The 23660-nt window shown below is 36.6% G+C and overlaps 1 protein-coding gene across 1 annotated transcript in view; it reads right to left on the minus strand.

Moving 5' to 3' along the window:
- GUCY1A2 (guanylate cyclase 1 soluble subunit alpha 2) overlaps nucleotides 1-23660 on the minus strand; it is a 462235-nt gene that overhangs the window by 172388 nt on the left and 266187 nt on the right. The window contains exon 5 of the mRNA XM_018059849.1: nucleotides 15969-16454. Coding sequence (XP_017915338.1) covers nucleotides 15969-16454 — 486 coding nt within the window. The remainder of the gene's footprint in view (nucleotides 1-15968; nucleotides 16455-23660) is intronic.

Below are 23660 nucleotides of genomic sequence, written 5' to 3' on the forward strand. Positions count from 1 at the left end.
CAAACTTCTAAATCGATCTTTATGCCATATCTTTTCTGAAAGTATTTGCAATCCTTCAATGCAAATAGGATGCCATCATTGCTTCTTTTAGAACCAAAATAAAACTTGGTTTCTTCACCTTTTATTCTGCAGTCATTTGTGTTCATACTTTCTCTAATATCGTCTTATCTAGACTGTTAAGTCTAATTTTGAAGGCAGAAACAATGCTTTAGTTATCTTTTCACTTTTAAAATATTTTTCTATTTTATTTTTTTACTATCAAGACTTCGGTTTTCTTTTTTAGACCATTATTTTCACTGAAATAATTGCTTTACAATATTGTATTAGCTTCTGCTGCACAACAAGGTGAATCAGCTATATGTATACATATATCCCATTCTTCTTGAATCTCTGTCTGGCCCCATTCCCCACGCCGCCATTCTAGGTCTTCACAGAGCAACAAGATGAGCTCCCTATTTTATACGGCAGCTTCCCAGTCAGTTCAGGGGCTCAGTCATGTCTGACTCCTTGCAACCCAATGGACTGCAGCATGCCAGGCCTCCCTGTCCATCACCAACGTTCTGAGTTTACTCAAACTCATGTTCATTGAATCGGTGATGCCATCCATCCATCTCCTCCTCTGTCGTCTCCTTCTCTTCCCGCCCTCAATCTTTCCCAGCATCAGGGTCTTTTCAAATGAGTCAGTTCTTTGCATCAAGTGACCAAAGTATTGGAGCTTCAAAATCAGTCCTCCCACTGAATATTCAGGACTGATTTCCTTTAGGATGGACTGGTTAGATCCCCCTGCAGTCCAAAGGACTCTCAAGAGTCTTCTCCATCACCCAGTTCAAAAGCATCAATTCTTCAGTGCTCAGCTTTCTTTACAACTCTCACATCCATACATGACTTCTGGAAAAACCATAGCCTTGACTAGATGGGCCTTTCTTGGCAATGTAATGTATCTGCTTTTTAATATGCTGTCTAGGTTGGTCATAACTTTTCTTCCAAGAAGTAAGTGTCTTTTAATTTCATGGCTGCAGTCACCATCTGCAGTGATTTTGGAGCTCCAAAAAATAATGTCTGCCACTTTCCATTGCTTCCCCATCTATTTGCCATGAAGTGATGGGACTGGATGCCACGATATTAGTTTCCTGAATGTTGAGCTTTAAGTCAACTTTTTCACCCTCCTCTTTCACTTTCATCTAGAGGCTCTTTAATTCTTCACTTTCTGCCATAAATCTGGTGTCATCTGTATATCTAAGGTTATTGATATTTTTCCCAGCAACCTTGATTTCAGGTTGTGCTTCATCCAACCCAGTGTATATCATGATGTATTCTGCATATAAGTTAAATAAGGAGGGTGACAATATACAGCCTTGATGTACTCTTTTTCCTATTTGGAACCAGTCTGTTCGATGTCCAGTTCTAACTGTTGCTTCCTGACCTGCATACAGGTTTCCTAGGAGGCAGGTCAGGTGGTCTGGTATTCCAATCTCTTTCAGAATTTTCCACAATTTGTGGTGATCCACACAGTCAAAGGCTTTGGCATAGTCAATAAAGCAGAAATAGATGTTTTTTTCTGGAATTCTCTTGCTTTTTCAATGATCCAATGGATGTTGGCAATTTGATCTCTGGTTCCTCTGCCTTTTCTCAATCCAGCTTGAACATCTGAAAGTTCATCGTTCACGTACTATTGAAGCCTGGCTTGGAGAATTTTGATGATTATTTTACTAGAGTGTGAGATGAGTGCAATTGTACAGTACTTTGAGCATTCTTTGGCATTGCCTTTCTTTTTTTGTAAATATAAATTTATTTATTTTCATTGGAGGTTACTTTACAATATTGTATTGGTTTTGCCATGCATCAACATGAATCTGCCACAGGTATACACGTATTCCCCATCCTGAACCCCCCTCCCACCTTCCTCCCCGTACCATCCCTCTGGGTCATCCCAGTGCACCAGCCCCGAGCATCCAGTATCATGCATTGAACCTGGACTGGCGATTCATTTCATATATTATGTTATACATGTTTCAATGCCAATTTCCCAAATCATCCCACCCTCTCCCTCTCCCACAGAGTCCAAAAGACTGTTCTATACACCTGTGTCTCTTTTGCTGTCTCGCATACAGGGTTATCATTACCATTTTTCTAAATTCCATATATATGCGTTAGTATACTGTATTGGTGTGTTTCTTTCTGGCTTACTTCACTCTATGTAATAGGCTCCAGTTTCATCCACCTCATTAGAACTGATTCAAATGTATTCTTTCTAATGGCTGAGTAATGGCCATTGTGTATAGTACCATTGCTTTCTTATCCATTCATCTGCTGATGGGCATCTAGGTTGTTTACATGTCCTGGCTATTATAAACAGTGCTGCAATGAACATTGGGATACACGTGTCTCTTTCAATTCTGGTTTCCTCAGTGGGTTTGCCCAGCAGTGGGATTACTGGGTCATAAGGCAGTTCTATTTCCAGTTTTTTAAGGAATCTCCACACCGTTCTCCATAGTGGCTGTAGTAGTTTGCATTCCCACCAACAGTGTAAGAGAGTTCCCTTTTCTCCACACCCTCTCCAGCATTTATTGTTTGTAGACTTTTGGATCGCAGCCATTCTGACTGGCATGAAATGGCACCTCATTGTGGTTTTCATTTGCATTTCTCTGATAATGAGTGATGTTGAGCATATTTTCATGTGTTTGTTAGCTATCTATATGTCTTCTTTGGAGAAATGTCTATTTAGTTCTTTGGCCTATTTTTTGATTGGATCATTTATTTTTTCTGGAATTGAGCTGCAGCAGTTGCTTGTATATTTTTGAGATTAGTTGTTTGTCAGTTGCTTCATTTGCTATTATTTTGTCCCATTCTGAAGGCTGTCTATTCACCTTGGTTTTAGTTTCCTTTGTTGTGAAGAAGCTTTTAAGTTTAATTACATCCCATTTGTTTATTTTTGTTTTTATTTCCAGTATTCTAGGAGGTGGGTCATAGAGGATCCTGCTGTGATTTATGTCGGAGAGTGTTTTGTCTATGTTCTCCTCTAGGAGTTTTATAGTTTCTGGTCTTATGTTTAGATCTTTAATCCATTTTGAGTTTATTTTTGTGTATGGTGTTAGAAAGTGTTCTAGTTTCATTTTTTTACAAGTGGTTGACCAGTTTCCCAGCACCACTTGTTAAAGAGATTGTCTTTACTCCATTGTATATTCTTGCCTCCTTTGTCAAAGTTAAGGTGTCCATAGGTGCATGGATTTATCTCTGGGCTTTCTATTTTGGGCAAATTCTTCCAGAAAATTGCAGAGGAAGGTAAACTTCCAAACTCATTCTATGAGGCCACCATCACCCTAATACCAAAACCTGACAAAGATGCCACAGAAAAAGAAAACTACAGGCCAATATCACTGATGAACATAGATTCAAAAATCCTCAACAAAATTCTAGCAATCAGAATCCAACAACACATTAAAAAGATCATACACCATGGCCAAGTGGGCTTTATCCCAGGGATGCAAGGATTCTTCAATATCCGCAAATCAATCAATGTAATTCACCACATTAACAAATTGAAAAATAAATGCCATATGGTTATCTCAATAGATGCAGAAAGCCTTTGACAAAATTCAACATCCATTTATGATAAAAACTCTCCAGAAAGCAGGAATAGAAGGAACATATCTCAACATAATAAAGCTATATATGACAAACCCACATCAAACATTATCCTCAATGGTGAAAAATTGAAAGCATTTCCCCTAAAGTCAGGAACAAGACAAGGGTGCCCACTCTCACCACTGCTATTCAACATAGTTTTGGAAGTTTTGGCCACAGCAATCAGAGCAGAAAAAGAAATAAAAGGAATCCAGATTGAAAAAGAAAAAGTAAAACTCTCACTGTTTGCAGATGACATGACCCTCTACATAGAAAATCCTAAAGACTTCACCAGAAAATTACTAGAGCTAATCAATGAATATAGTAAAGTGGCAGGATATAAAATCAACACACAGAAATCCCTTGCATTCCTATACACTAATAATGAGAAAATAGAAAGAGAAATTAAGGAAACAATTCCATTCACTATTGCAATGAAAAGAATAAAATACATAGGATATAGCTACCTAAAGAAACTAAAGACCTACATATAGAAAACAATAAAGCACTGGTGAAAGCAATCAAAGATGACACTAATAGATGGAGAAATATACCATCTTCATGGATTGGAAGAATCTATATAGTGAAAATGAGTATACTACCCAAAGCAATGTATAGATTCAATGCAATCCCTATCACGCTACCAATAGTATTTTTCACAGAGCTAGAATAAATAATCTCACAATTTGTATGGAAATACAAAAAACCTCGAATAGCCAAAGCTATCTTGAGAAAAAAGAATGGAACTGGAGGAATCAACCTGCCTGATTTCAGGCTCTACTACAAAGCCACAGTCATCAATACAGTATGATACTGGCACAAAGACAGAAATATAGATCAATAGACACTGCCTTTCTTTGGGATTGGCATGAACTGAGCTTCCAGTCCTGTGCCACTGCTGAGTTTTCTAAATTTGACAGCATATTGACTGCAGCACATTCACAGCATCATCTTTTAGGATTTGAAAGAGCTCAACTGGAATTCCATCACTTACACCAGATTTGTTCTTAGTGATGCTTCCTAAGACCCACTTGAGTTCACATTCCAGGATGTCTGGCTCTAGGTGAGTGATCACACCATTGTGATTATCTGGGTTGTAAAGATCTTTTTTTTGTATAATTCTTCTGTGTATTCTTGCCACATCTTCTTAGTATCTTTTGCTTCTGTTAGGTCCATACCATTTCTGTCCTTTATTGAGCTCATCTTTGCATGAAATATTCCCTTGGTCTCTAAATCTAATTCTCTTGAAGAGATTTCTAGTCTTTCCCATTCTATTGTTTTCCTCTATTTCTTTGCACTGATCATGTAGGAAGGGTTTCTTATCTCTCCTTGCTCTTCCTTGGAACTCTGCATTCAAAGGGGTATATATTTTCTTTTCTTCTTTGCTTTTCACTTCTCTTCATTTCACGGCTATTTGTAAGGCCTCCTCAGACAGCCATTTTTCTTTTTTGCATTTCTTTTTCTTAGGAATGGTCTTGATTCCTGTCTCCTGTATCTCCACCCATCAACAGAATACTGGATTAAAGATTTACTGAGCATGGCCCAACCATCAGAACAAGACCCAGTTTTCCCCTCAGCAGCTTCCCGCTAGCAATCTATCTTGGGCATGGCAGTATATATATATATGTCAATCCCAATCTCCCAAATTGCCCCACCACCCTTCAACAACACCGTGGGTTCACATGTCTGTTCTCTACATCTTTGTCCCTTTTCCTACCCTGCAAATAAGTTCATCTGTACCATTTTTTTAAATTAGTTTTAAGATATATTTTAAGTCCAATAGGGCCTAGCACCTTGCTAACATAATAGACATGTAGAGAATTATGATTGAGTCAAATTGTACTATAAATGCTTATAGGAAGAGCTAGGTCAATATAGACAATGTGTGAATTACCTTTCCAAATCATAGTCATTGTTACATGGCTCTAAAACATTCAGTCAATACAGTTCAAGCCTACATAATTCCAAAACAAGAACATATTCAGGTGACCAGGTGATCTGCATGAATGATGAAAGAAAAATATTTCCAATATTAAGTAGACAAAACTGACCATTTACTTCAAGATTCCAGCACTGACTCTTGTACATGTCTAACCAGTCCAGGTAATGGTATCACCATCCTTCAACTGAATTATGGCATTAATATGTTTGACTATTTCCCACCCACCCCTCCCATACTACTGTTGAAATGATTTCTTTTAAAGCACATCTACTTGGGTCACTCCTGTATTCAAAATTCTTCAATGTCTTCACCTTGCTTTTATGACTAAGAACATAAACACGGAAATAGTTAAATTTCAGAAAATACCTGTACATTCTACCTCCTACCTACTTCTTATACAGTTAGCTTGTCTTACTGTTTTCTCCCCTTCATGGACCACTGCCTTATCACAGCAAAGGGGCTTTCTTAATTCAATGGAGCTATGAGCAATGCCATGCAAGGCCACCCAAGGCAGACAGGTCATAGTGGAGAGTTCTGACAAAATGTGGTTCACTGGAGGAGGAAATGGCAAGCCACTCCAGTATTCTTGCCACCAGAAACCCATGAACGGTATAAAAGAGTAAAAAGATACAGAAGATACAAAGATACAAAAGACACAAAAAAGATACAAAAAGACATCAGCGGATGAGCCTCCAGGTTAGAAAGTGTCCAATATGCTACTGGGGAAGAGCAGATGCTATTACTAATAACCCCAAAAAGAATGAAGTGGTGGACCAAAGTGGAAATGATGCTCAGTTGTGGTTGTATCTGGCAGTGAAAGTAAAATCTGATGCTGTAAAGAATAATACTGCATAGGAACCTGGAATGTTAGGTCCATGAATGTGGTCAAGCAGGAAATGGCAAGAGTGAACATTGGCATCCTAGGAATCAGTGACTAAATGGATGGGAAGGGGCAAATTTAATTCAGATGACCATTATATCTACTACTGTGGGCAAGAATCCCTTAGAAGAAGTGGAGGAGCCTTCATAGACAACAAAAGAGTCTCAATCCAGTACTTTGGTGCAGTCTTAAAAACGGCAGAATGATCTTGGTTCATTTCCAAAGGAAACCACTCAACATCACAGTAATCCAGTCTATGCAGCAACCACTGACGCTGAGGAAGCTAAATTTAACCTGTTCTATGAGACCTACAAGACCTTCTAGTGGTGGTGGTGGTTTAGTCACCAAGTTATGTCTGACTCTTGTGACTCCATGGACTATAGCCCACCAGGCTGTTCTGCCCATTGGATTTTCCAGGCTGGAGTGGGTTGCCATTTTCTTCTTTTCTTCTCCAGGGGACCTTCCTGACTCAGGGAGCCAACCCATGTCTCCTGTACTGCAGACAGATACTTTAATGACTGAGCCACCAGGACTTTCTAGAACTAACACCAAAAAGAGAGAGAGAGAGAGATGTCCTTTTTATCATAGAGTATTGGAATGCAAAAGTAGGGGGCAAGTTTGGACTTGGAATACTAATGAAGCAGGCAAAGGCTAACAGAATTTTGCCAAGAAAACACACTGGTCATAGCAAACACCCTCTTCCAACAACACAAGAGATGATTCTACACATGGACATCACCAGATGGTCACTACCAAAATCAGACTGATTATATTCTTTGTAGCCAAAGTTGAAGATATTCTTTATAGTCAGCAAAAACAAGACCTGGAGCTGACTGTGGCTCAGATAATGATCCCCTTTTGGCAAAATTCAGGCTTAAACTAAAGAAAGTGGGGAAAACCACTAGGCCATTCAAGTATGACCTAAATTAAATCCCTTATGATTATACAGTATGAGTGACAAATAGATTCAAGGGATTAGATCTTAAAGTATCTGAAGAACAATGGACGGAGATTTGTAACATCATACAGGAAATGGTGACCAAAACCATCCCCAAGAAAAAGAGATGAAACAAGGCAAAAGGGTTGTCTGAGGAGATCTTACAAATAGTGGCAAGAAAAGAAAAGAAATGAAAAGAGAAGAGAAGGAGAAAAGGAAATAAATACCCATCTATATTCAGAGTTCCAAACAGTAGCAAGGAGAGGTAAGAAAACCTTCTTAAGTGAACAATGCAAAGAAATAGAAGAAAACAATAGAATGGGAAATACTAGAGATATCTTCAGAGAAGTAGAGACCAAAGGAATAGTTCATGAAAAGATGGGCTCAATAAAGGACAGAAACAGTATGGGCCTAACAGAAGCAGAAGAGATTAAAAAGAGGAGGCAAGAACACACAGAAGAACTATACAAAATGGTAGCCACAATGATGTGATCACTCACCTAGAGCCAGACATCCTGGAGTGTGAAATCAAGTGGACCTTAGGAAGCATTAACACCAATAAAGGCAGGGGAAGTGATGGAATTCCAGCTGAGCTATTTAAAAAACTGAAAGATGACAGTGTTAAGGTGCTGCAATCAATATGTCAGCACATTTGGAAAACTCAGCAATGGCCACAGGACTGGAAAATGTCATTTGTTATTCCAATCCCCTGAAAGGGCAATACCAAAGAATGTTCAAGCTACTGCACAACTGCACTCATTTCACATGCTAGCAAGGTCATGCTCAAAATCCTTCAAGGTGGGCGTCAGCAGAATGTGAATTGAATTTCCAAATGTACAAGCTGGATTTAGGAAAGGCACAGCAACCAGAGCTTAAATTGCCAAGATTCACTGGATCATAGAAAAAGCAAGGGCATTTCAGAAAATCATCTCCTTCTGCTTCACTGAGTAAACTAAAGTGTTTGACTGTGTGGCTCAAAACAAACTGTGGAAAACTCTTAAAGAGATGGGAATACCAAACCACTTTATCTGCCTGCTGAGATGTGCATGCAGGTCAAGAAGCAACAGTTAGAATTGGACATGGAACGATGAACTGATTCAAAATTGGGAAAGGAGTATGTCAAGGCTGTATATCGTCACCCTGCTTATTTAACTTATATACAGAGAACATTATGCAAACTGCCAGGCTGGATGAATCTCAAGCTGGAGTCTAGATGCCTGAAGAAATATCAATAACTTCGCATATCCAGACGATATTATCCTAGTGGAGGAAAGTGAGGAGGAACTAAAGAGCATCTTGCTGAAGGTGAAAAAAGAGAGTGAAAGAGCTGGCTTAAATCTCAGCATTAAAAAAACTAAGAATTAAAGATTTTAAAATTAAAAAAAAATAAATAAAATTTTTAAAAAATTAAAAAAAAATAAAAAAACTAAGATCATGGCATCCAGTCCCATCACTTCATTGCAAACAGAAGGGGAGAAAGTGGAAGCAATGACAGATTTTATTTTCTTGGTCTCCAAAATAACTGTGAACAGTGACTGCAGCCATGAAAAGATGTTTTCTCCTTGGAAAGAAAACTATGACAAACCTAGACAGCATATTAAAAATCAGATATATCACTTGTTGACAAAGGCCAAAACTATGGTTTTTCTCGTAGTCATGTACAAATGTGAGAGTTGGACCACAGAGAAGGCTGAGCACCAAAGAATATATGCTTTCGAATGGTGGTGCTGGAGAAGGCTCTGGCAAGTCCCTTGGAAAGCTAGGATTTCAAGCAAGCAAATCCTAAAGGAAATAAACCCTGAATATTCATTATAAGGACTTATACTAAAGCTCTGATACTTTGTCCACCTGTTGTGAAGCTTTGACTCACTGGGAAAGACCCTGATGCTAGAAAAGACTGGAGGCAAAAGGAGAAGGTTGCAGCAGATGATGAGATATTTAGATAGCATCACCAACTCAATGGACATGAATATGAGAAAATTCCAAGACAGAAGAGCCTGGTGTGCTGCAGTCCATGGGGTCACAAAGATTCAGACATGATTCAGTGACTGAACACCAACAACAAGATGTAATAGTCTGACAAAATATAGTGACATAAATGGTATTTCTAACTACATGCCATTGGTTGGATAAGTGAAGCAATACTGAGTGACATATGCACTACTTTGATGGTGAAATGAAAATAAAATAGTCCATGAATGGTGGGTTACCAGGAACACTATTTAGCAACAAAATAATGCAGAATGGAATGCCCTTCTTCAAGCAATATTTCTCTATCTCTGGGATACTGTGGTTTAAAGATCAGTCCTGGAAAATGACATTTGTAACCAGGTTTGGGGCTTATTCTTCTGCACAACAGGAAGAGACTCCTTGGCTATGATTTTAATGGTTTGGGGGTTTTCTGAATAATAATCTAAAAGAGAGTTCAGCTTCATATCAACAGAAACATTGCCATCAAACAACAGTCAGCATATCATTTGTTGCTTTATGGACGGACATCAACTTTTCCTCCATGCTGGCGTAACTTTGGTCTGGCATTTTCTTCCAGTACAATTTTGTCTCATCCACATTAAAAACATGCTTGGGTAAATACACACCTTAATCAATAATTTCTCAAAGCATTTCAGGAATTCCTGAGCAGCCATCATATCTGCATTTTCTTCTTTGCTACTTACTTTTAATTTGTGAAGTTTGGCTCAAGCCTTAAGCCAATAAAACCAGTCATGGCTGACATTAAAAAATGTTCCCTCTGATTCTTTGCCATGTTTATTCTTCAAGTCTTCATAAAGACTATTAGCTTCCTCTTGAATCAGCATTAAGCTGAGTTGGACTGATTGCTGATGCTGATTCTGCATCTGAGAATTTTCTCCATCTGCTCCATCATTTTTCCACATTTCATTGATATTATTTTCAATATCACTGGCACAACAGACTTCACATGTTCCATGATCTTGTTCTTTAGAATCATGTCAATGGTTCAACAATTCATGTTATAAGAATGAGTGATGTCTACCATCTTTTCGCCCCACTTCACTCTCAATTATTTCACTTTTGTTTCCATTGTTATTGCTTGGTTCTTCTTAGCAGTACCAGCTATATCACCATTGCTATTACATTTGCTTTTACATTTCCAGATACCTTGGGCTTGAAGTAAAGATACTATCCTACTGTACTCTATATACAACTGTCCAGTATAGTACACAAAAGCACAACCACTTGTAGAGGATGCATGCTGGTACAATGTATGCCAGACACATGAACTAACTTACATGACTGGACATGTGAACACAAATTCCCATCTTTGAAAGCTCACAGTTTGAAGATTCATATGTAGGTGATGTACAGTACCAGTGGACAGTTCCTAGGAAGGAATATACAGTGGGATATGCGTGGAGACTAAACAAAATATCAGTGGGCCAACAATGAGATCAAAGAGGAGATCAAAAAATACTTCAAGACAAATGACAATGAAAACACAACTGTACAAAATCTATGGACTTCAACAAAAGCAGTCTTAAGAGGCAAATTCATAGCAATACAGGACTTCCTCAAAAAACAACCAACCGTACAATCCAAGATTATGAAAATAACAAATAATATTAATTCAGCAGAAAGAAATAATAAAGTTCAGTGAGGAAATAAATAAAATGGAGGAAAAAGGCAGAAAAAATCAATTGAAAAGTATATAGAATAACAGAAATCACCCAATCAGAAAGCAGAGAGAAAATTTTAAAAATGGAAGCAGCACATGAGACCTATGGGATAATATAAAGCATGGAATCTATACCTAGTAGGAATCCCAGAAAAAAGAACAAGAAAATGGAATAAAAAAAGACCCAAAGTTGGCCATCCCCTATATATCAAAACCAGACAAAGATACTACTAAAAAATAAAATATAGGCCCAAATCTTTGATGAATATAGATGGAAAAAATCCTCAACGCAACATTAGCAAACCAAATACAATAACACATAAAAAGGATTATACAGCATGATCAAACTGAATTCACTTCAGATCACAAGGATGGCTAAATATATACAAATCAATAAATGTAGTACACCACATTAAGAAAAGACAAAAACCACAAGATCATCTCAATAGGTACAAAAAAGGCATTTGATAAAATTTAGTATCCATTCATGATAAAAACTGTCACCAAAGTGGGTACTGAGGGAACATATCTCAGCATAATAAAAGTCACTTATGACAAACCCACAGCCAAAATAATACTCAACACTGAAAAATTAGAAGCCTTTCTGCTATATCCTGGAACAAAACAAGGATGTCATTCCCATCACTTCTATTCAACATAGTAGTGGATGTCTTAGTCAGAGGAATCAGACAGGGAAAAGAAATAAAAATATCCAAATGTGAAGGGAAGAGGTAAAATTGTCATTATATGTAGATGACATGATACTCTATATAGAAAACCTGAAAGACTCCACACAAAAATTACTAGAACTGATAAATAAATTAATCAGTGTAGCATGATATAAGGTTAATATACAGAAATATTTTGCATTTCTTTGCACTACAATGAAATATTGGGCTTCCCTGGTAGCTCAGTTGGTAAAGAATCCACCTGCAATGTAGGAGTCCCCGTTTGGATTCTTGGGTTGGGAAGATACACTGGAGAAGGGATAGGCTAGCCACTCCAGTATTCTAGGGCTTCCTTGGTGGCTCAGCTGGTAAAGAATTTGCTTGCAGTGTGAGAGACATGGGTTCGATCCCTGGGTTGGGAAGATCCCCCAGAGAAGGGAACAGCTATCCACTCAAGTATTCTGGCCTGGAGAATTCCATGGACTGTGTAGTCCATGGGGTTGCAAAGATTCAGACGTGACTAAGTAAATTTCACTTTCACAAAGAACATCAGAAAGAGAAAGTTAAAAAATGCTTAAAATAAGATCAAAAGTAAAATAGGATATCTAGGAGTACACCTGATCAAGGAGGTGAGAAACTGATATGCTGATAACTATAAAACATATATAAAGGAAACTGAAGGTGATTCAAAGAAACAGAAAGATATCCAATACTCTTGGATTAGAAAATTTAATGTTATTAAAATGGCCATACTACTCAAAGAAATCTATAGACTTAAAGTGAATCTTATCAAATTACCCATGAAACTTTCACAAAACTAGATTGTATAATCCTAAAATTTATATGCAACCATAAAAGAACCAGGATTGCCAAAACAATATTGAGGAAAAAGAACAAAGCTGGATGAAAATCCTTCCAGACTCCAGACAATACTACAAAGCCACAGAAATCAAAACAATGTGGTATAGATACAAAAACAGATGGATCAATGGAACAGACTAGAGAACCTAGAAATAAACCCACTCAATTAGTCTTCAACAAAGGTTGGAAAATACAATGGAGATAAGACAGTCTCTTCAACATGTGGTGTTGGGAAAACTGGGCAGCTACATGTAGATCAGTGAGGTTAGAACATTCTCTCATATTGTATAAAAAATAACTTCAAAATGGTTTAAAATTGTATATATAAGACATGGTACCATAAAACTCCTAGAAATGAACATAGGGAAAATGCTCTTTGAGGTAAATCATAGCAATATTTTCTTAGATCATTTTTCCGAGACAAAATAAATAGAAACAAAATAAACAAATGAGGCCTAGTCAAATTTAAGAGGTATTTTATAATAGAGGAAACGATAAACAAAACAAAAAGACAGTCTACAGACTGGGAGAAAATATTTGCAAACAATGCGACTGACAAAGTCTTTACTTCCAAATATATATATATATAGCTCATAGAACTATAAATATACATATATAAATAAACCAGTCAAAAAATGCACAAAAGACCTGAATTGATTTCTCCAAAGAAGACATACAGATAACCTCAACATTGCTACTTATTAGAGAAATGCAAATACTTATTAGAGAAATGAAATAAAAGCTACAATGAGGTTTTATCACCTTTTATCTGTAAAAATGGACATCATCATACAAATAAAAACTGGAGAGTAGAAAAAAGAAAACCCTGCTACACTCTTGATGTGAATGTAAATTAGTGCAGCCACTATGGAAAACAGTCTGGAAGTTCTGCCAAAAACTAAAAATAGAGTTATTATATGACAGCAATCTCACTCCTGGACATATACCTGGAAAAGGTAAGAACTCTAATTCAAAAAGCAATGCACTCCAATAATCAAGAAATGGAAGCTATCCAACTGTCCACCAACAGAGGAGTGGATAAAGAAAATTTGGCTTATATACACAATGGAATATTATGCCATCAAAAGAATGAAATATTAATACTATCATTTGTAGCAACATGGATGGAACTAGAGATTATCTTACTGAGTGAGGTGAGTCAAAGATAAATAATATATGATATCACTTGTATGTGGAATCTAAAACAGTAACAGAAATGAACTTATTTACAAAATAGAAACTGACTCACATACATATACATACTAGTACCAGGGATAAACTAAAAACACCTGGCTTGGTTGATACATTCCTTTGCTGTGCAAACTATTTTAAGTTTAATCATTTGCTTATTTTATGCTTTTGTTTCCATTACTCTAGTTGATGGATCTCAAAAAAATATATTGCTGAAACTTATGTCAAACAGTGTTTGATGTTTTTTGCTAGGAGTTTTTGTTTTGTTTTGTTTTGTTTTTATAGTATCCTGCCTTACATTTAAAAGCTTAATCCATTTTGAGTTAACTTTTGTGTATGGTGTTAGAGAATGTTTTAGTTTTATTCTCTTACTAGTAGCTGTCCAGCTTTCCCAGCACCACTTATTAAAGAGACTATTTTCTCTGTCATATATCCTTGCCTCCCTTGTCATAGATTCATTGACCAAAACTGTTGGAATTTACTTCTGGGCTCTGTATTCTGTTGCATTGATCGATTGTCTGTTTCTGTGTCAGTATCATACTCTTTTGATGACTGTGGCTTTGGCGTATAGTCTGAAGTTAGGGAGCTCAAATCCTCCAGCTCTGTTTTTCTTTCTCAAGATTATTTTGGTACATTGAGGTCTTTTGTATCTCTTAACATGAATTTTAAAATCATTTGTTCCAGTTTTGTAAAAAATGTCATTGGCATTTTGACCGGGATTGCTTTAAATCTGTAGATTGCCTGGCATAGTACAGTCATTTTGACAGTATTGATTTTTCCAACTCAAGAGCATGATATATTTTTCTATCTATTTCAGTTTCTTTCATCAGTGTTTTTCATCAGTTTTCTGAGTGTGGGCCTTTTACCTCCTTAGGCACATTTATTCCTAAGTATTTTATTCTTTGTGATGCAATCATAAATAGGATTACTTCTTTAAATTCTCTTTCTGATATTTAACTGTTAGTGTAGAGAAATGTAACAGATTTATGTATATTAACTTTGTATAACTTTATCAAATTCATTGATGGGCTCTAGTAGTTTTCTAGTGGCCTCTTTAGAATTTCCTATGTATAGTATCATATCATCTGCAGACAGTAAAAGTTTTACTTCTTTTTCAATTTGGATTCTTTTTATTTTTTATTTTTTTATATGACTGTTGTGGCCAGAACTTCCAAAAATGTAAAAGTGGTGAGAGTGAACATCTTTGTCTTGTCCTGACCTTAAAGGAAATACTTTCATATTTTCACTATTGAGTATGATGTATGATGTTAGATCTCAGGTTTTCATAAGTGGCTTTTATCATGTTGAGGTATGTCCCCTCTTTGCTAATCTACTGAACAGGAAGAGATATTTTCAGATAGTATGACCAATAAGGAGTTAATATCCAACATATATAAACATCTCATAAAGCTCAACATCAAAAATATTAGCAACTTCATAAAAATGGATGATCAACAAGCACATGAAAAGATGCTCAGTATTGCTAATCAACAAGGAAATGCAAATCAAAGCCACAAGAAGATATTACCTCACAGGGGTCAGAATAGCTATCATTAAAAAGGAAACAAAATATAAAAGTTGTGAGCATGCAGGGAAAAGGGATCCCTCCTATACTGTTAGTGGGAAAATATTGATAAATTGGTGCAGCCACTCTGTAGGTAAACTGGTACAGCAGTAGCCAATTTTGAGGTTTCTCAAAAAACTAAAGAATTACCATAGGACCTAGGAATTCCACTCCTGGGTATACATCAGAAAGAAACAAAAAGACTAATACAAAAAGATTCATGAAGCCCAAAGTTCCTAGGAGCATTATTTATTATTTATAATTGCCAAGGAATGGAAGCAACCTAAGTGTCCAACAACAGATGAATGGATAAAGAAGATGTGTTTTATGTAGACAATAGAACACTACTCAGTCATAAAAACAATGTGGTTAAGAGTTGCCTATATTTCAGCAAGCTTATTTTATCTTTTTGATAATAATGAATTTAAAGGACTAGTTCCATAGAATTTTTCCTTTCTGACAAATATACAAATCAACTCATAGCGAAAATTCACTCAAAGATCAGAAATACTTGCATTCTGAATATTTCTAAATGAAAATTATCCATCACTTATTCTTGTTTAAATAGAAAAAAATATTGCACGCTTGTAATTTAATGATGATAATTTACCACTAAAATACTTTTATATAGATAAGCAAACCCCATTACCTTATAAATATCCAAAAATCCACATTGGTGGTCGAATCTTGTGTACAGTTCATTCAGCATGCTGATGACTTGCATAGGGGTACACTGGGCACATATGGCCGTGAAGCCAACAATGTCTGAAAACAGCATGGTGACATCATCAAACTTTCTGGCCTGCACTTGCTGCCCTTGCCACAATTGCTGGGCTACATCACCAGGGAAAATGGAGTATAGAAGATCCACTGTTTTCTTTTTCTCTTCTTCCAGGGCCTGGTGAGTTCTTTCTAAAGTTGCTTTTAATTTATCCATCCTCTTCTTCAGCCCATCCTGGGCCTTTGCCTGTTCGCCAACCAAGATGACATCTCGAGTAGCATCATGGATAGGGATGTCTGAGAGATGTAGCCCTCGTCCCATAAGTTCATCCAACTTGTCCACACATGGAGAACCCAAGAATAAAATGGAATTTGATTCCGAGACATGGATCATTTGTCCTTTAACTTCCATCACCTGCAAAATTAACATGGAATTTTAGTCAGCACTCTTCACATAGTAGGTTCACAAAAATTAACTTATTATCAGATGGAGAAGAAGAATAAGAAATTAGCCTTACAGACTTTCTCTGTATAGGCAAATCTAACTATGATTTGGGGCCAATGTAATTTATGATTCTAAATAGAAATATTTGTTATTGTTTCCCACTTGGCCACTTTCTTAAGAGAATGATCAAATGGAAAAGAGATCAATGAGAATTAAGACAGAAAAACATTTTCATTCAAAATGAAATTTTACCCAGGTACATCATGAAACTGGTTCACCAACCAGTTCAAAAACTTTCAACCTGCTTAGTAATAATAAAATTTGGATAATTCCACCTGTCAAAATACTAGATTTAATTGTCATTAAAATAAAACTCAGAAAATAAGTCCAGGAGACTAGATGAATCCAAATAATTGTTTAGTCATATGTAAGTCATTTTTTTAATCTGTTGCAGTCCTATGAAAGTATATTGATTCTTGCATTGACTAGATTAGTTGACAATTCATTTGGCCTTAAAAATAAAAATTTAAGCTAGATTTCATTAATAAGTATTAGCAGAAAATGACTACCAGTTAACTAGCATATTCAATATAAGCTAAAAGAAGCCCCCTCCCCCAAGTCAGGATAGTATTAAAGAAACCCAGCTAGTAAGATAAAAAATCTGAATATATAGTAATTTAAATCTATCCCTCCTTTCTGTGCTTTTTGGAGAATTTAGAGAATTGATGTTTAATGAAAAACTTCATAAACACTGGCTCATGCTATCTAAGCTTAATGCCCTAAGGAACCCTCAGAGGGGATGAACATCAGCAAGAAAGGAAGTCTTAGGCTATATTTATCCAAATATACTTACTTGGGTTAAGATAGGATATTTCAGCGCACCTCAAGAGGAAGCTTGTTGTCATTACCTGAAGAGAGTGCTAAGTGCTAAACTGCTTCAATTGTGTCTGACTCTTTGTGACCACATGGACTGTAGCCTGCCAGGTTCCTCTGTCCTCTGTCCTGGAGTGGGTTGCCATTTCCTCCTCCAGGGAATCTTCCAGACCCAGGGATCAAACCGATGTCTCTTTTGTCTCCTGCACTGGCAGGAAGGCTCTTTACCACTAGCGCCACCTGGGAAGCCCTGAAGGGGACTGCCTACAAATTGGCCAACTGAGATTGTGTATCAGTTTTATCTATGTCATTTTCTGCATCTACATGGAATGTGCTCAATAAATTTATTTTCTTTTGATCTTCATAGCATGAAGTGGTTAGGTTAGTTGATGAAATTGGAGGCATAGAACAAAAATGGGGTAAAACTACAGAGATTTTGACTTCTAAGCCTGAAAATATTTTACTTTGTTCCACCTGCACCATTTACCAAGATCTAGTCTATATAAGGAAAAAACGAATCCTTGCTTCATGTTATAAGTTGCATGCAACAAAACATTCACTTTTTATACAGTCTGCTTATGTTCAGTATTTCAAAATTTTATACATAATTTATTCATTGAAGTTTTTATTGAGTGTTTTCTATTTATCAATACTGCCCTGGCTGATAACCATGAAAAGATAATACAAGGTTCCCCTTTTAAAAGATATCACACTATGGAATTGAGAGACACAACTATAGAGCCCATAGAATAGAATGAAGAAACACTTCAATTCCCTATTTAAGATAGGCTAACAAAAGACTGCAGGCTATGGTTTGAATACAAAGAAAGCAATTGTCCTGAAAAGTATTTCCAGATTATTTCATATATGCTGGGTATGCTTCTTTTTGGGGGGGGGGGGTTGTTAATGAAACATACTCATTAGACTATTAGAAGTGTAATAAAGAAGATACACAAAATGTGCAACCTCATAGCTTGAAAATTACTACAATCATTTTTTTCTTAAGATTTAAGGTAAAAGTAAACCTCTGATGCCCATATAGTTAGACCTCCATCTGGTCTCTTTCTTCTCACATTTCTTTCTAATTATTTTCTTTTTCTTCTGCATCTTGCTTTTTTCTCCCTTCTTCCCTTTGCTCTTTGGGCTTACTCTTTTGTTTTCTTTTTCAACATCCTGTCTTCATTTACTCTTTATCTCTCCTGCTTGCCTGGCTTTCTTTGTCATCACTGGTTACTTCATTTCCTTGTTGGTTCTTCATTTTTGTTTCTCTTTTTCCCTATGTATTAACCTTCACATTTCCTATTATAAATTGACCTTTTTCTTTTCTGCCTTGCTTCTACCTCTTTTTATTTAAAATATGAATCAGTATATGTGTATAGGTATAAATAATATTATATATTACTTGCTATATGTAAAAAATATGTTTTTCTTTAACTTACAAAGAAGCAAAATGGAATATATTATATTTCATCTCAAAAAACCCATAAATATATTCCTGATTTATATATGGCATAGTTCAGTTTTTGAAATTTATGACAGAATAAAATAATTTTATTTTTATTTTATTAATGAAAATTTCTGACAGAATGAAATAATTAAAATAAAATATTTAATACTTGGATCACATGTTTTTTTCTTTTAACAATGCCATAGAAAGTTTAAGAAAATATTAAGTATAAGAACTTTACTCAGGACTATAGATGGAGTTGAGGTTAAGACAGTTATGGTTTCTGCCCTCCTGGAGCTTATATTCTAACAGAGGGGATGATATATATAAATATATATATATTTTTTTATATATATATTGTTTTAAGAAATAGGTTATGGAGAGCTGTGGAACAATTAAATCCTTATTTTATTTTTATTATTTATTTATTTATTTACTTTATTTTGCTTTACAATACTGTATTGATTTTGCCATACATTGACATGAATCAGCCACGGGTGTACATGAGTTCCCAATCCTGAACCCTCCTCCCCCCTCCCACCCCATATCATCTCTCTGGATCATCCCTGTGCCCCTTATTTAAAAAATACTTTTGAGTCATCTCTTAAGAGGCAGAGGTTTCCAAGTACATCCTCATATACATGCACTAGCAAAAGGAACAAACAAATTAAAACAAGGCAAACAAACAAAAAGTGAAACCTTGATCTGAACCCCCAACAGGAGCAGAGAGAAACCAGGTTGTCCTGAGAGTCATGTGGAAAAAACACTTTTATTGGAATTCTGAGACTTGGAACATTTGCAAGATTAGAGAGCCTGGTGAGAGATTCTTGATTTGAAGACCCATCCTCAGAGAGAAGTAAAGAGGTCTTTAGTCAACTGGCACCTAAAATTTCCCCATCTTAGGCTCTCAAGACTCTCAATATGATTAAGCTCAAGCAATGAACAAAAGCAAATAATGAACATAAGATTTAGATGACAAAAACTGAGTGATGGGAATGTCAACCTCAGAATATACAGCAGCTATTTATTTATAAGTAAAGATACAATTACAGAGAAAGATTAATGACAGAAATGGTATGGACCTAACAGAAGCAGAAGATATTAAGAAGAGGTGACAAGAATATACAGAAGAACTATCCAAAAAAATCTTAATGACCCAGATAATCACAGTGGTGTGATCACTCAGCTAGAGCCAGACATCCTGGAATGCGAAGTCAAGTGGGCCTTTGGAAGCATCACTACAAACAAAGCTAGTGGAGGTGATGGAATTCCAGTTGAGCTATTTCAAATCATAAAAGATGATGGTGTGAAAGTGCTGCACTAAATATTCCAGCAAATTTGGAAAACTCAGCAGTGGCCACAGGACTGGAAAAGGTCAGTTTTCATTCCAATCCCAAAGAAAGACAACGAATGCCAAAGAATACTCAAACTACTGCACAATTGCACTCATTTCACATGCTAGCAAAGTAATGCTCAAAATTCTCCAAGCCAAGCTTCAGTACATGAACCGTGAATTTCCGGATGTTCAAGGTGGATTTAGAAGAGGCAGAGGAACCAGAGATTCAATTGCCAACATCTGCTGGGTTATTGAAAAAGCCAGAGAGCTCCAGAAAAACATCTATTTCTGTTTTATTGACTATGCTAAAGCCTTTGACTGTGTGGATCACAACAAACTGGAAAATTCTTCAAGAGATGTTAATATGAGACCACCTTACCTGCCTCCTGAGAAATCTGTATGCAGGTCAGGAAGCAACAGTCAGAACTGGACATGGAACAATGGACTGATTCCAAATTGGGAAGGACTAAGTCAAGGCTATATATTGTCACTCTGGTTATTTAACTTATATGCAGAGTATATCATGCAAAATGCCGGGCTGATGAAGTACAAGCTGAAATCAAGATTGCTGGGAGAAATATCAATAACCTCAGATATGTAGATGACACCACCCTTATGGCAGAAAGCAAAGAGGACCTAAAGGGCCTATTGATGAAAGTGAAAGAGGACGGTAAAAAGTTGACTTAAAATTCAACGTTCAAAAACCAAAGATCATGGCATCCGGTCCCATCACTTCATGTCAAATAGACAGGGAAACCATGGAAACAGTGACAGACTTTATTTTATTGGTCTCCAAAATCACTGCAGATTGTGACTGCAGCCATGAAATTAAAAGACGCTCATTCCTTTTAAATTAAAAGCAAAGTTATGACAAACCTAGACAACATATTCAAAAGAAGAGACATTACTTTGCTGAGAAAGGTCCATATAGTCAAAGCTATGGTTTTTCCAGCAGTCATGTATGGATGTGAGAGTTGGGCCATAAGGAAGGCTGAGTGCCAAAGAATTGATGCTTTTGAATTATGGTATTGAGAAGATTCCTGAGAGTCCCTTGGACAACAAATAGATCAAACCACTCAATCCTAAAGGAAATCAGCCCTGAATATTTATTGGAAAGACTGATGCTGAAGTTCCAATACTTTGGCCAGCTGATGCAAAGAGCTGACTCATTAGAAAAGACTCTGATGCTGAGAAAGATTGAAGGCAGGAGGAGAAGGGGGCAACAGGAGGATGAGTTGGTTGAACGGCATCACCAACTGGATACACATGAGTTTGAGCAAGCTCTGGGAGTTGGCGATGGATTGGGAAGCCTGGCAAGCTGTAGTCCATGGGGTTGCAGAGTTGAACATGATTGAGTGACTGAACTGAACTGAACAGAGAAAGATTAGCACCAAGAGACTATAATGAAGGAGTAGGCAGTTAAAAATTTAGAACAGGTCATAATGTAAATGATAGTAGTATTTAACTCAAATAATTGTAATGAAATAATTACATACAGGCCTGTTTACCATATTGAGTGTGATATCTGCCACAAATGAGCCTTTGATAAATATTCGGTGACCTTACTATGGGTTTTGAAACTAACTCAAGCCTCCTAAACCAGAACCCCTTGTTGCTGAACTCAGAAACTGATTTTTTTTTAAATAAGGAGTACATATGATCCTGAAATTTCACTAGACAGGACAGGAATTAGTGTCTCAAATGTCATCTTACACAATCTAATTGTAAATGAAGTATAAATAAAGTAAATAAGGAATGGAAAGGAAAGACAGATTGCATGGAATCTGACCTTGAACCAGACCTCTTGATATGCACAGCCACAGTGTAGACTGTCAGAAAGAATATTTTGGATAAAACAAAGAGTGAAATATGAAGTTCAGAGATGACTTAAAGCTCGGACAGGAACAAGACCATCAAATTCCCTATGAATACAAAACTGTTTCAACAAATGTTATAGGCAGTTTTGTTTTAACAAGTTTATAAATGACTTTCCTTCATATCTGTGGAAACATTCAAGATGTAAAAGGACACATTACATTTTTTCATTGGCATGATACTACATTTTATGAGAGGAATTATGTAATTTTGTTATCCAATTTGGGTATTTGAGTCTCCCATAAATGCTTGCCAAAGGTCTGCTTGACAAATCCTATTTGTAACCCAATAATATCTCTTAACTGTCCCTAAGTTGGTACAACACATAGCATTTTCAAAATTCTTCCACAGACATTGCTGCATTTTGTCTTCTTGGCAGTGTAAGCGGCACACAAAGTTGTTATAATCGAGGTAGCTAAGACCAGGGAAGGTTGAGTGAGTTGCCGGAGATCACACAGTTAAGTTAGAGAGCCTTGAACTGCCTGACCCAGTGTTCTTTTCATACATAGTGTGAAGAGCTGAAAGGAGTGAGAGCTTTGAAACTAAAAATGTTCAGAGTTTAAAGCCTAGTTTCACCACTTGCTCACTGAGTCACCATAGGTGGATCACATGGCCTCTCAGAGGTCTAGTAGCATCATCTGTAGTGATGTAATGTAATGATGGAATAAAGGTAATTTTATAGAACAGCATTAGGATAAAGTATAAATGAAATAATAAATATAAAAGTTTAGCCTAATACCCACATAAGCATTCACTCAGTTTCTCTCAGTTATTATTGTTACTGTTATTAATCATTATGAAATAAGATAATGATCATTTGGTTGGTGCCAGAGAGATATTATAAATAGGAAATAATAATAATGCAATTATGTTAGAGAAATCATAGTTATACTTTATGAAGCTATATTACATAGGCATGGTTTACAAATTATTTTCAGTAACAGTAGAAAGCTATAAACAACTTTCATGTTTACAAATGCATTTCTACTTAAATGACTTATGATCTATCAGTTAAGAAAAAAGTTTCACAAACCATTCAAAATGCTACAGTAATTAAAATATCACAGTGAAGGTTGACTTTGAGCTGGCAAAATGTCTCAGACATGCATTATCAGAATTTGTCTTGTAAACTTCCCCATGAACATGAACAATATATAAGAATTCCTTGTCAAGACAATAGCATTTAGCTGAAAAAACAAGCCCTGGAGGCTGCCTATTATAGTGAAAAATGTAATAGCTATTGTAATATGGCAAGGGAAGTATTCCAAGATGAGTAAAGGAAAATTCAAATCTCCAGAGAGAAAGAAGAGTATAGCATATTTGGGGCATTTATGAAGGACCAGTATGATTACACAGAGAAGGCAATGGCACCCCACTCCAGTACTCTTGCCTAGAAAATCCCCACGGGCGGAGGAGCCTGGGAGGCTTCAGTCCATGGGGTCGCTAAGAGTCAGACACCACTGAACGACTTCACTTTCACTTTTCACTTTCATGCACTGGAGAAGGAAATGGCAACCCAAACTCCAGTATTCTTGCCTGGAGAATCCCAGGGACGGCAGAGACTGGTGGGTGGAGGCTGCCATCTATGGGGTCGCACAGAGTCGGACAAGACAGAGGCGACTTAACAGCAGCAGCAGCAGCAATA

Source organism: Capra hircus, chromosome 15, assembly GCF_001704415.2.
Source record: "Capra hircus breed San Clemente chromosome 15, ASM170441v1, whole genome shotgun sequence".
NCBI lineage: Eukaryota > Metazoa > Chordata > Mammalia > Artiodactyla > Bovidae > Capra > Capra hircus.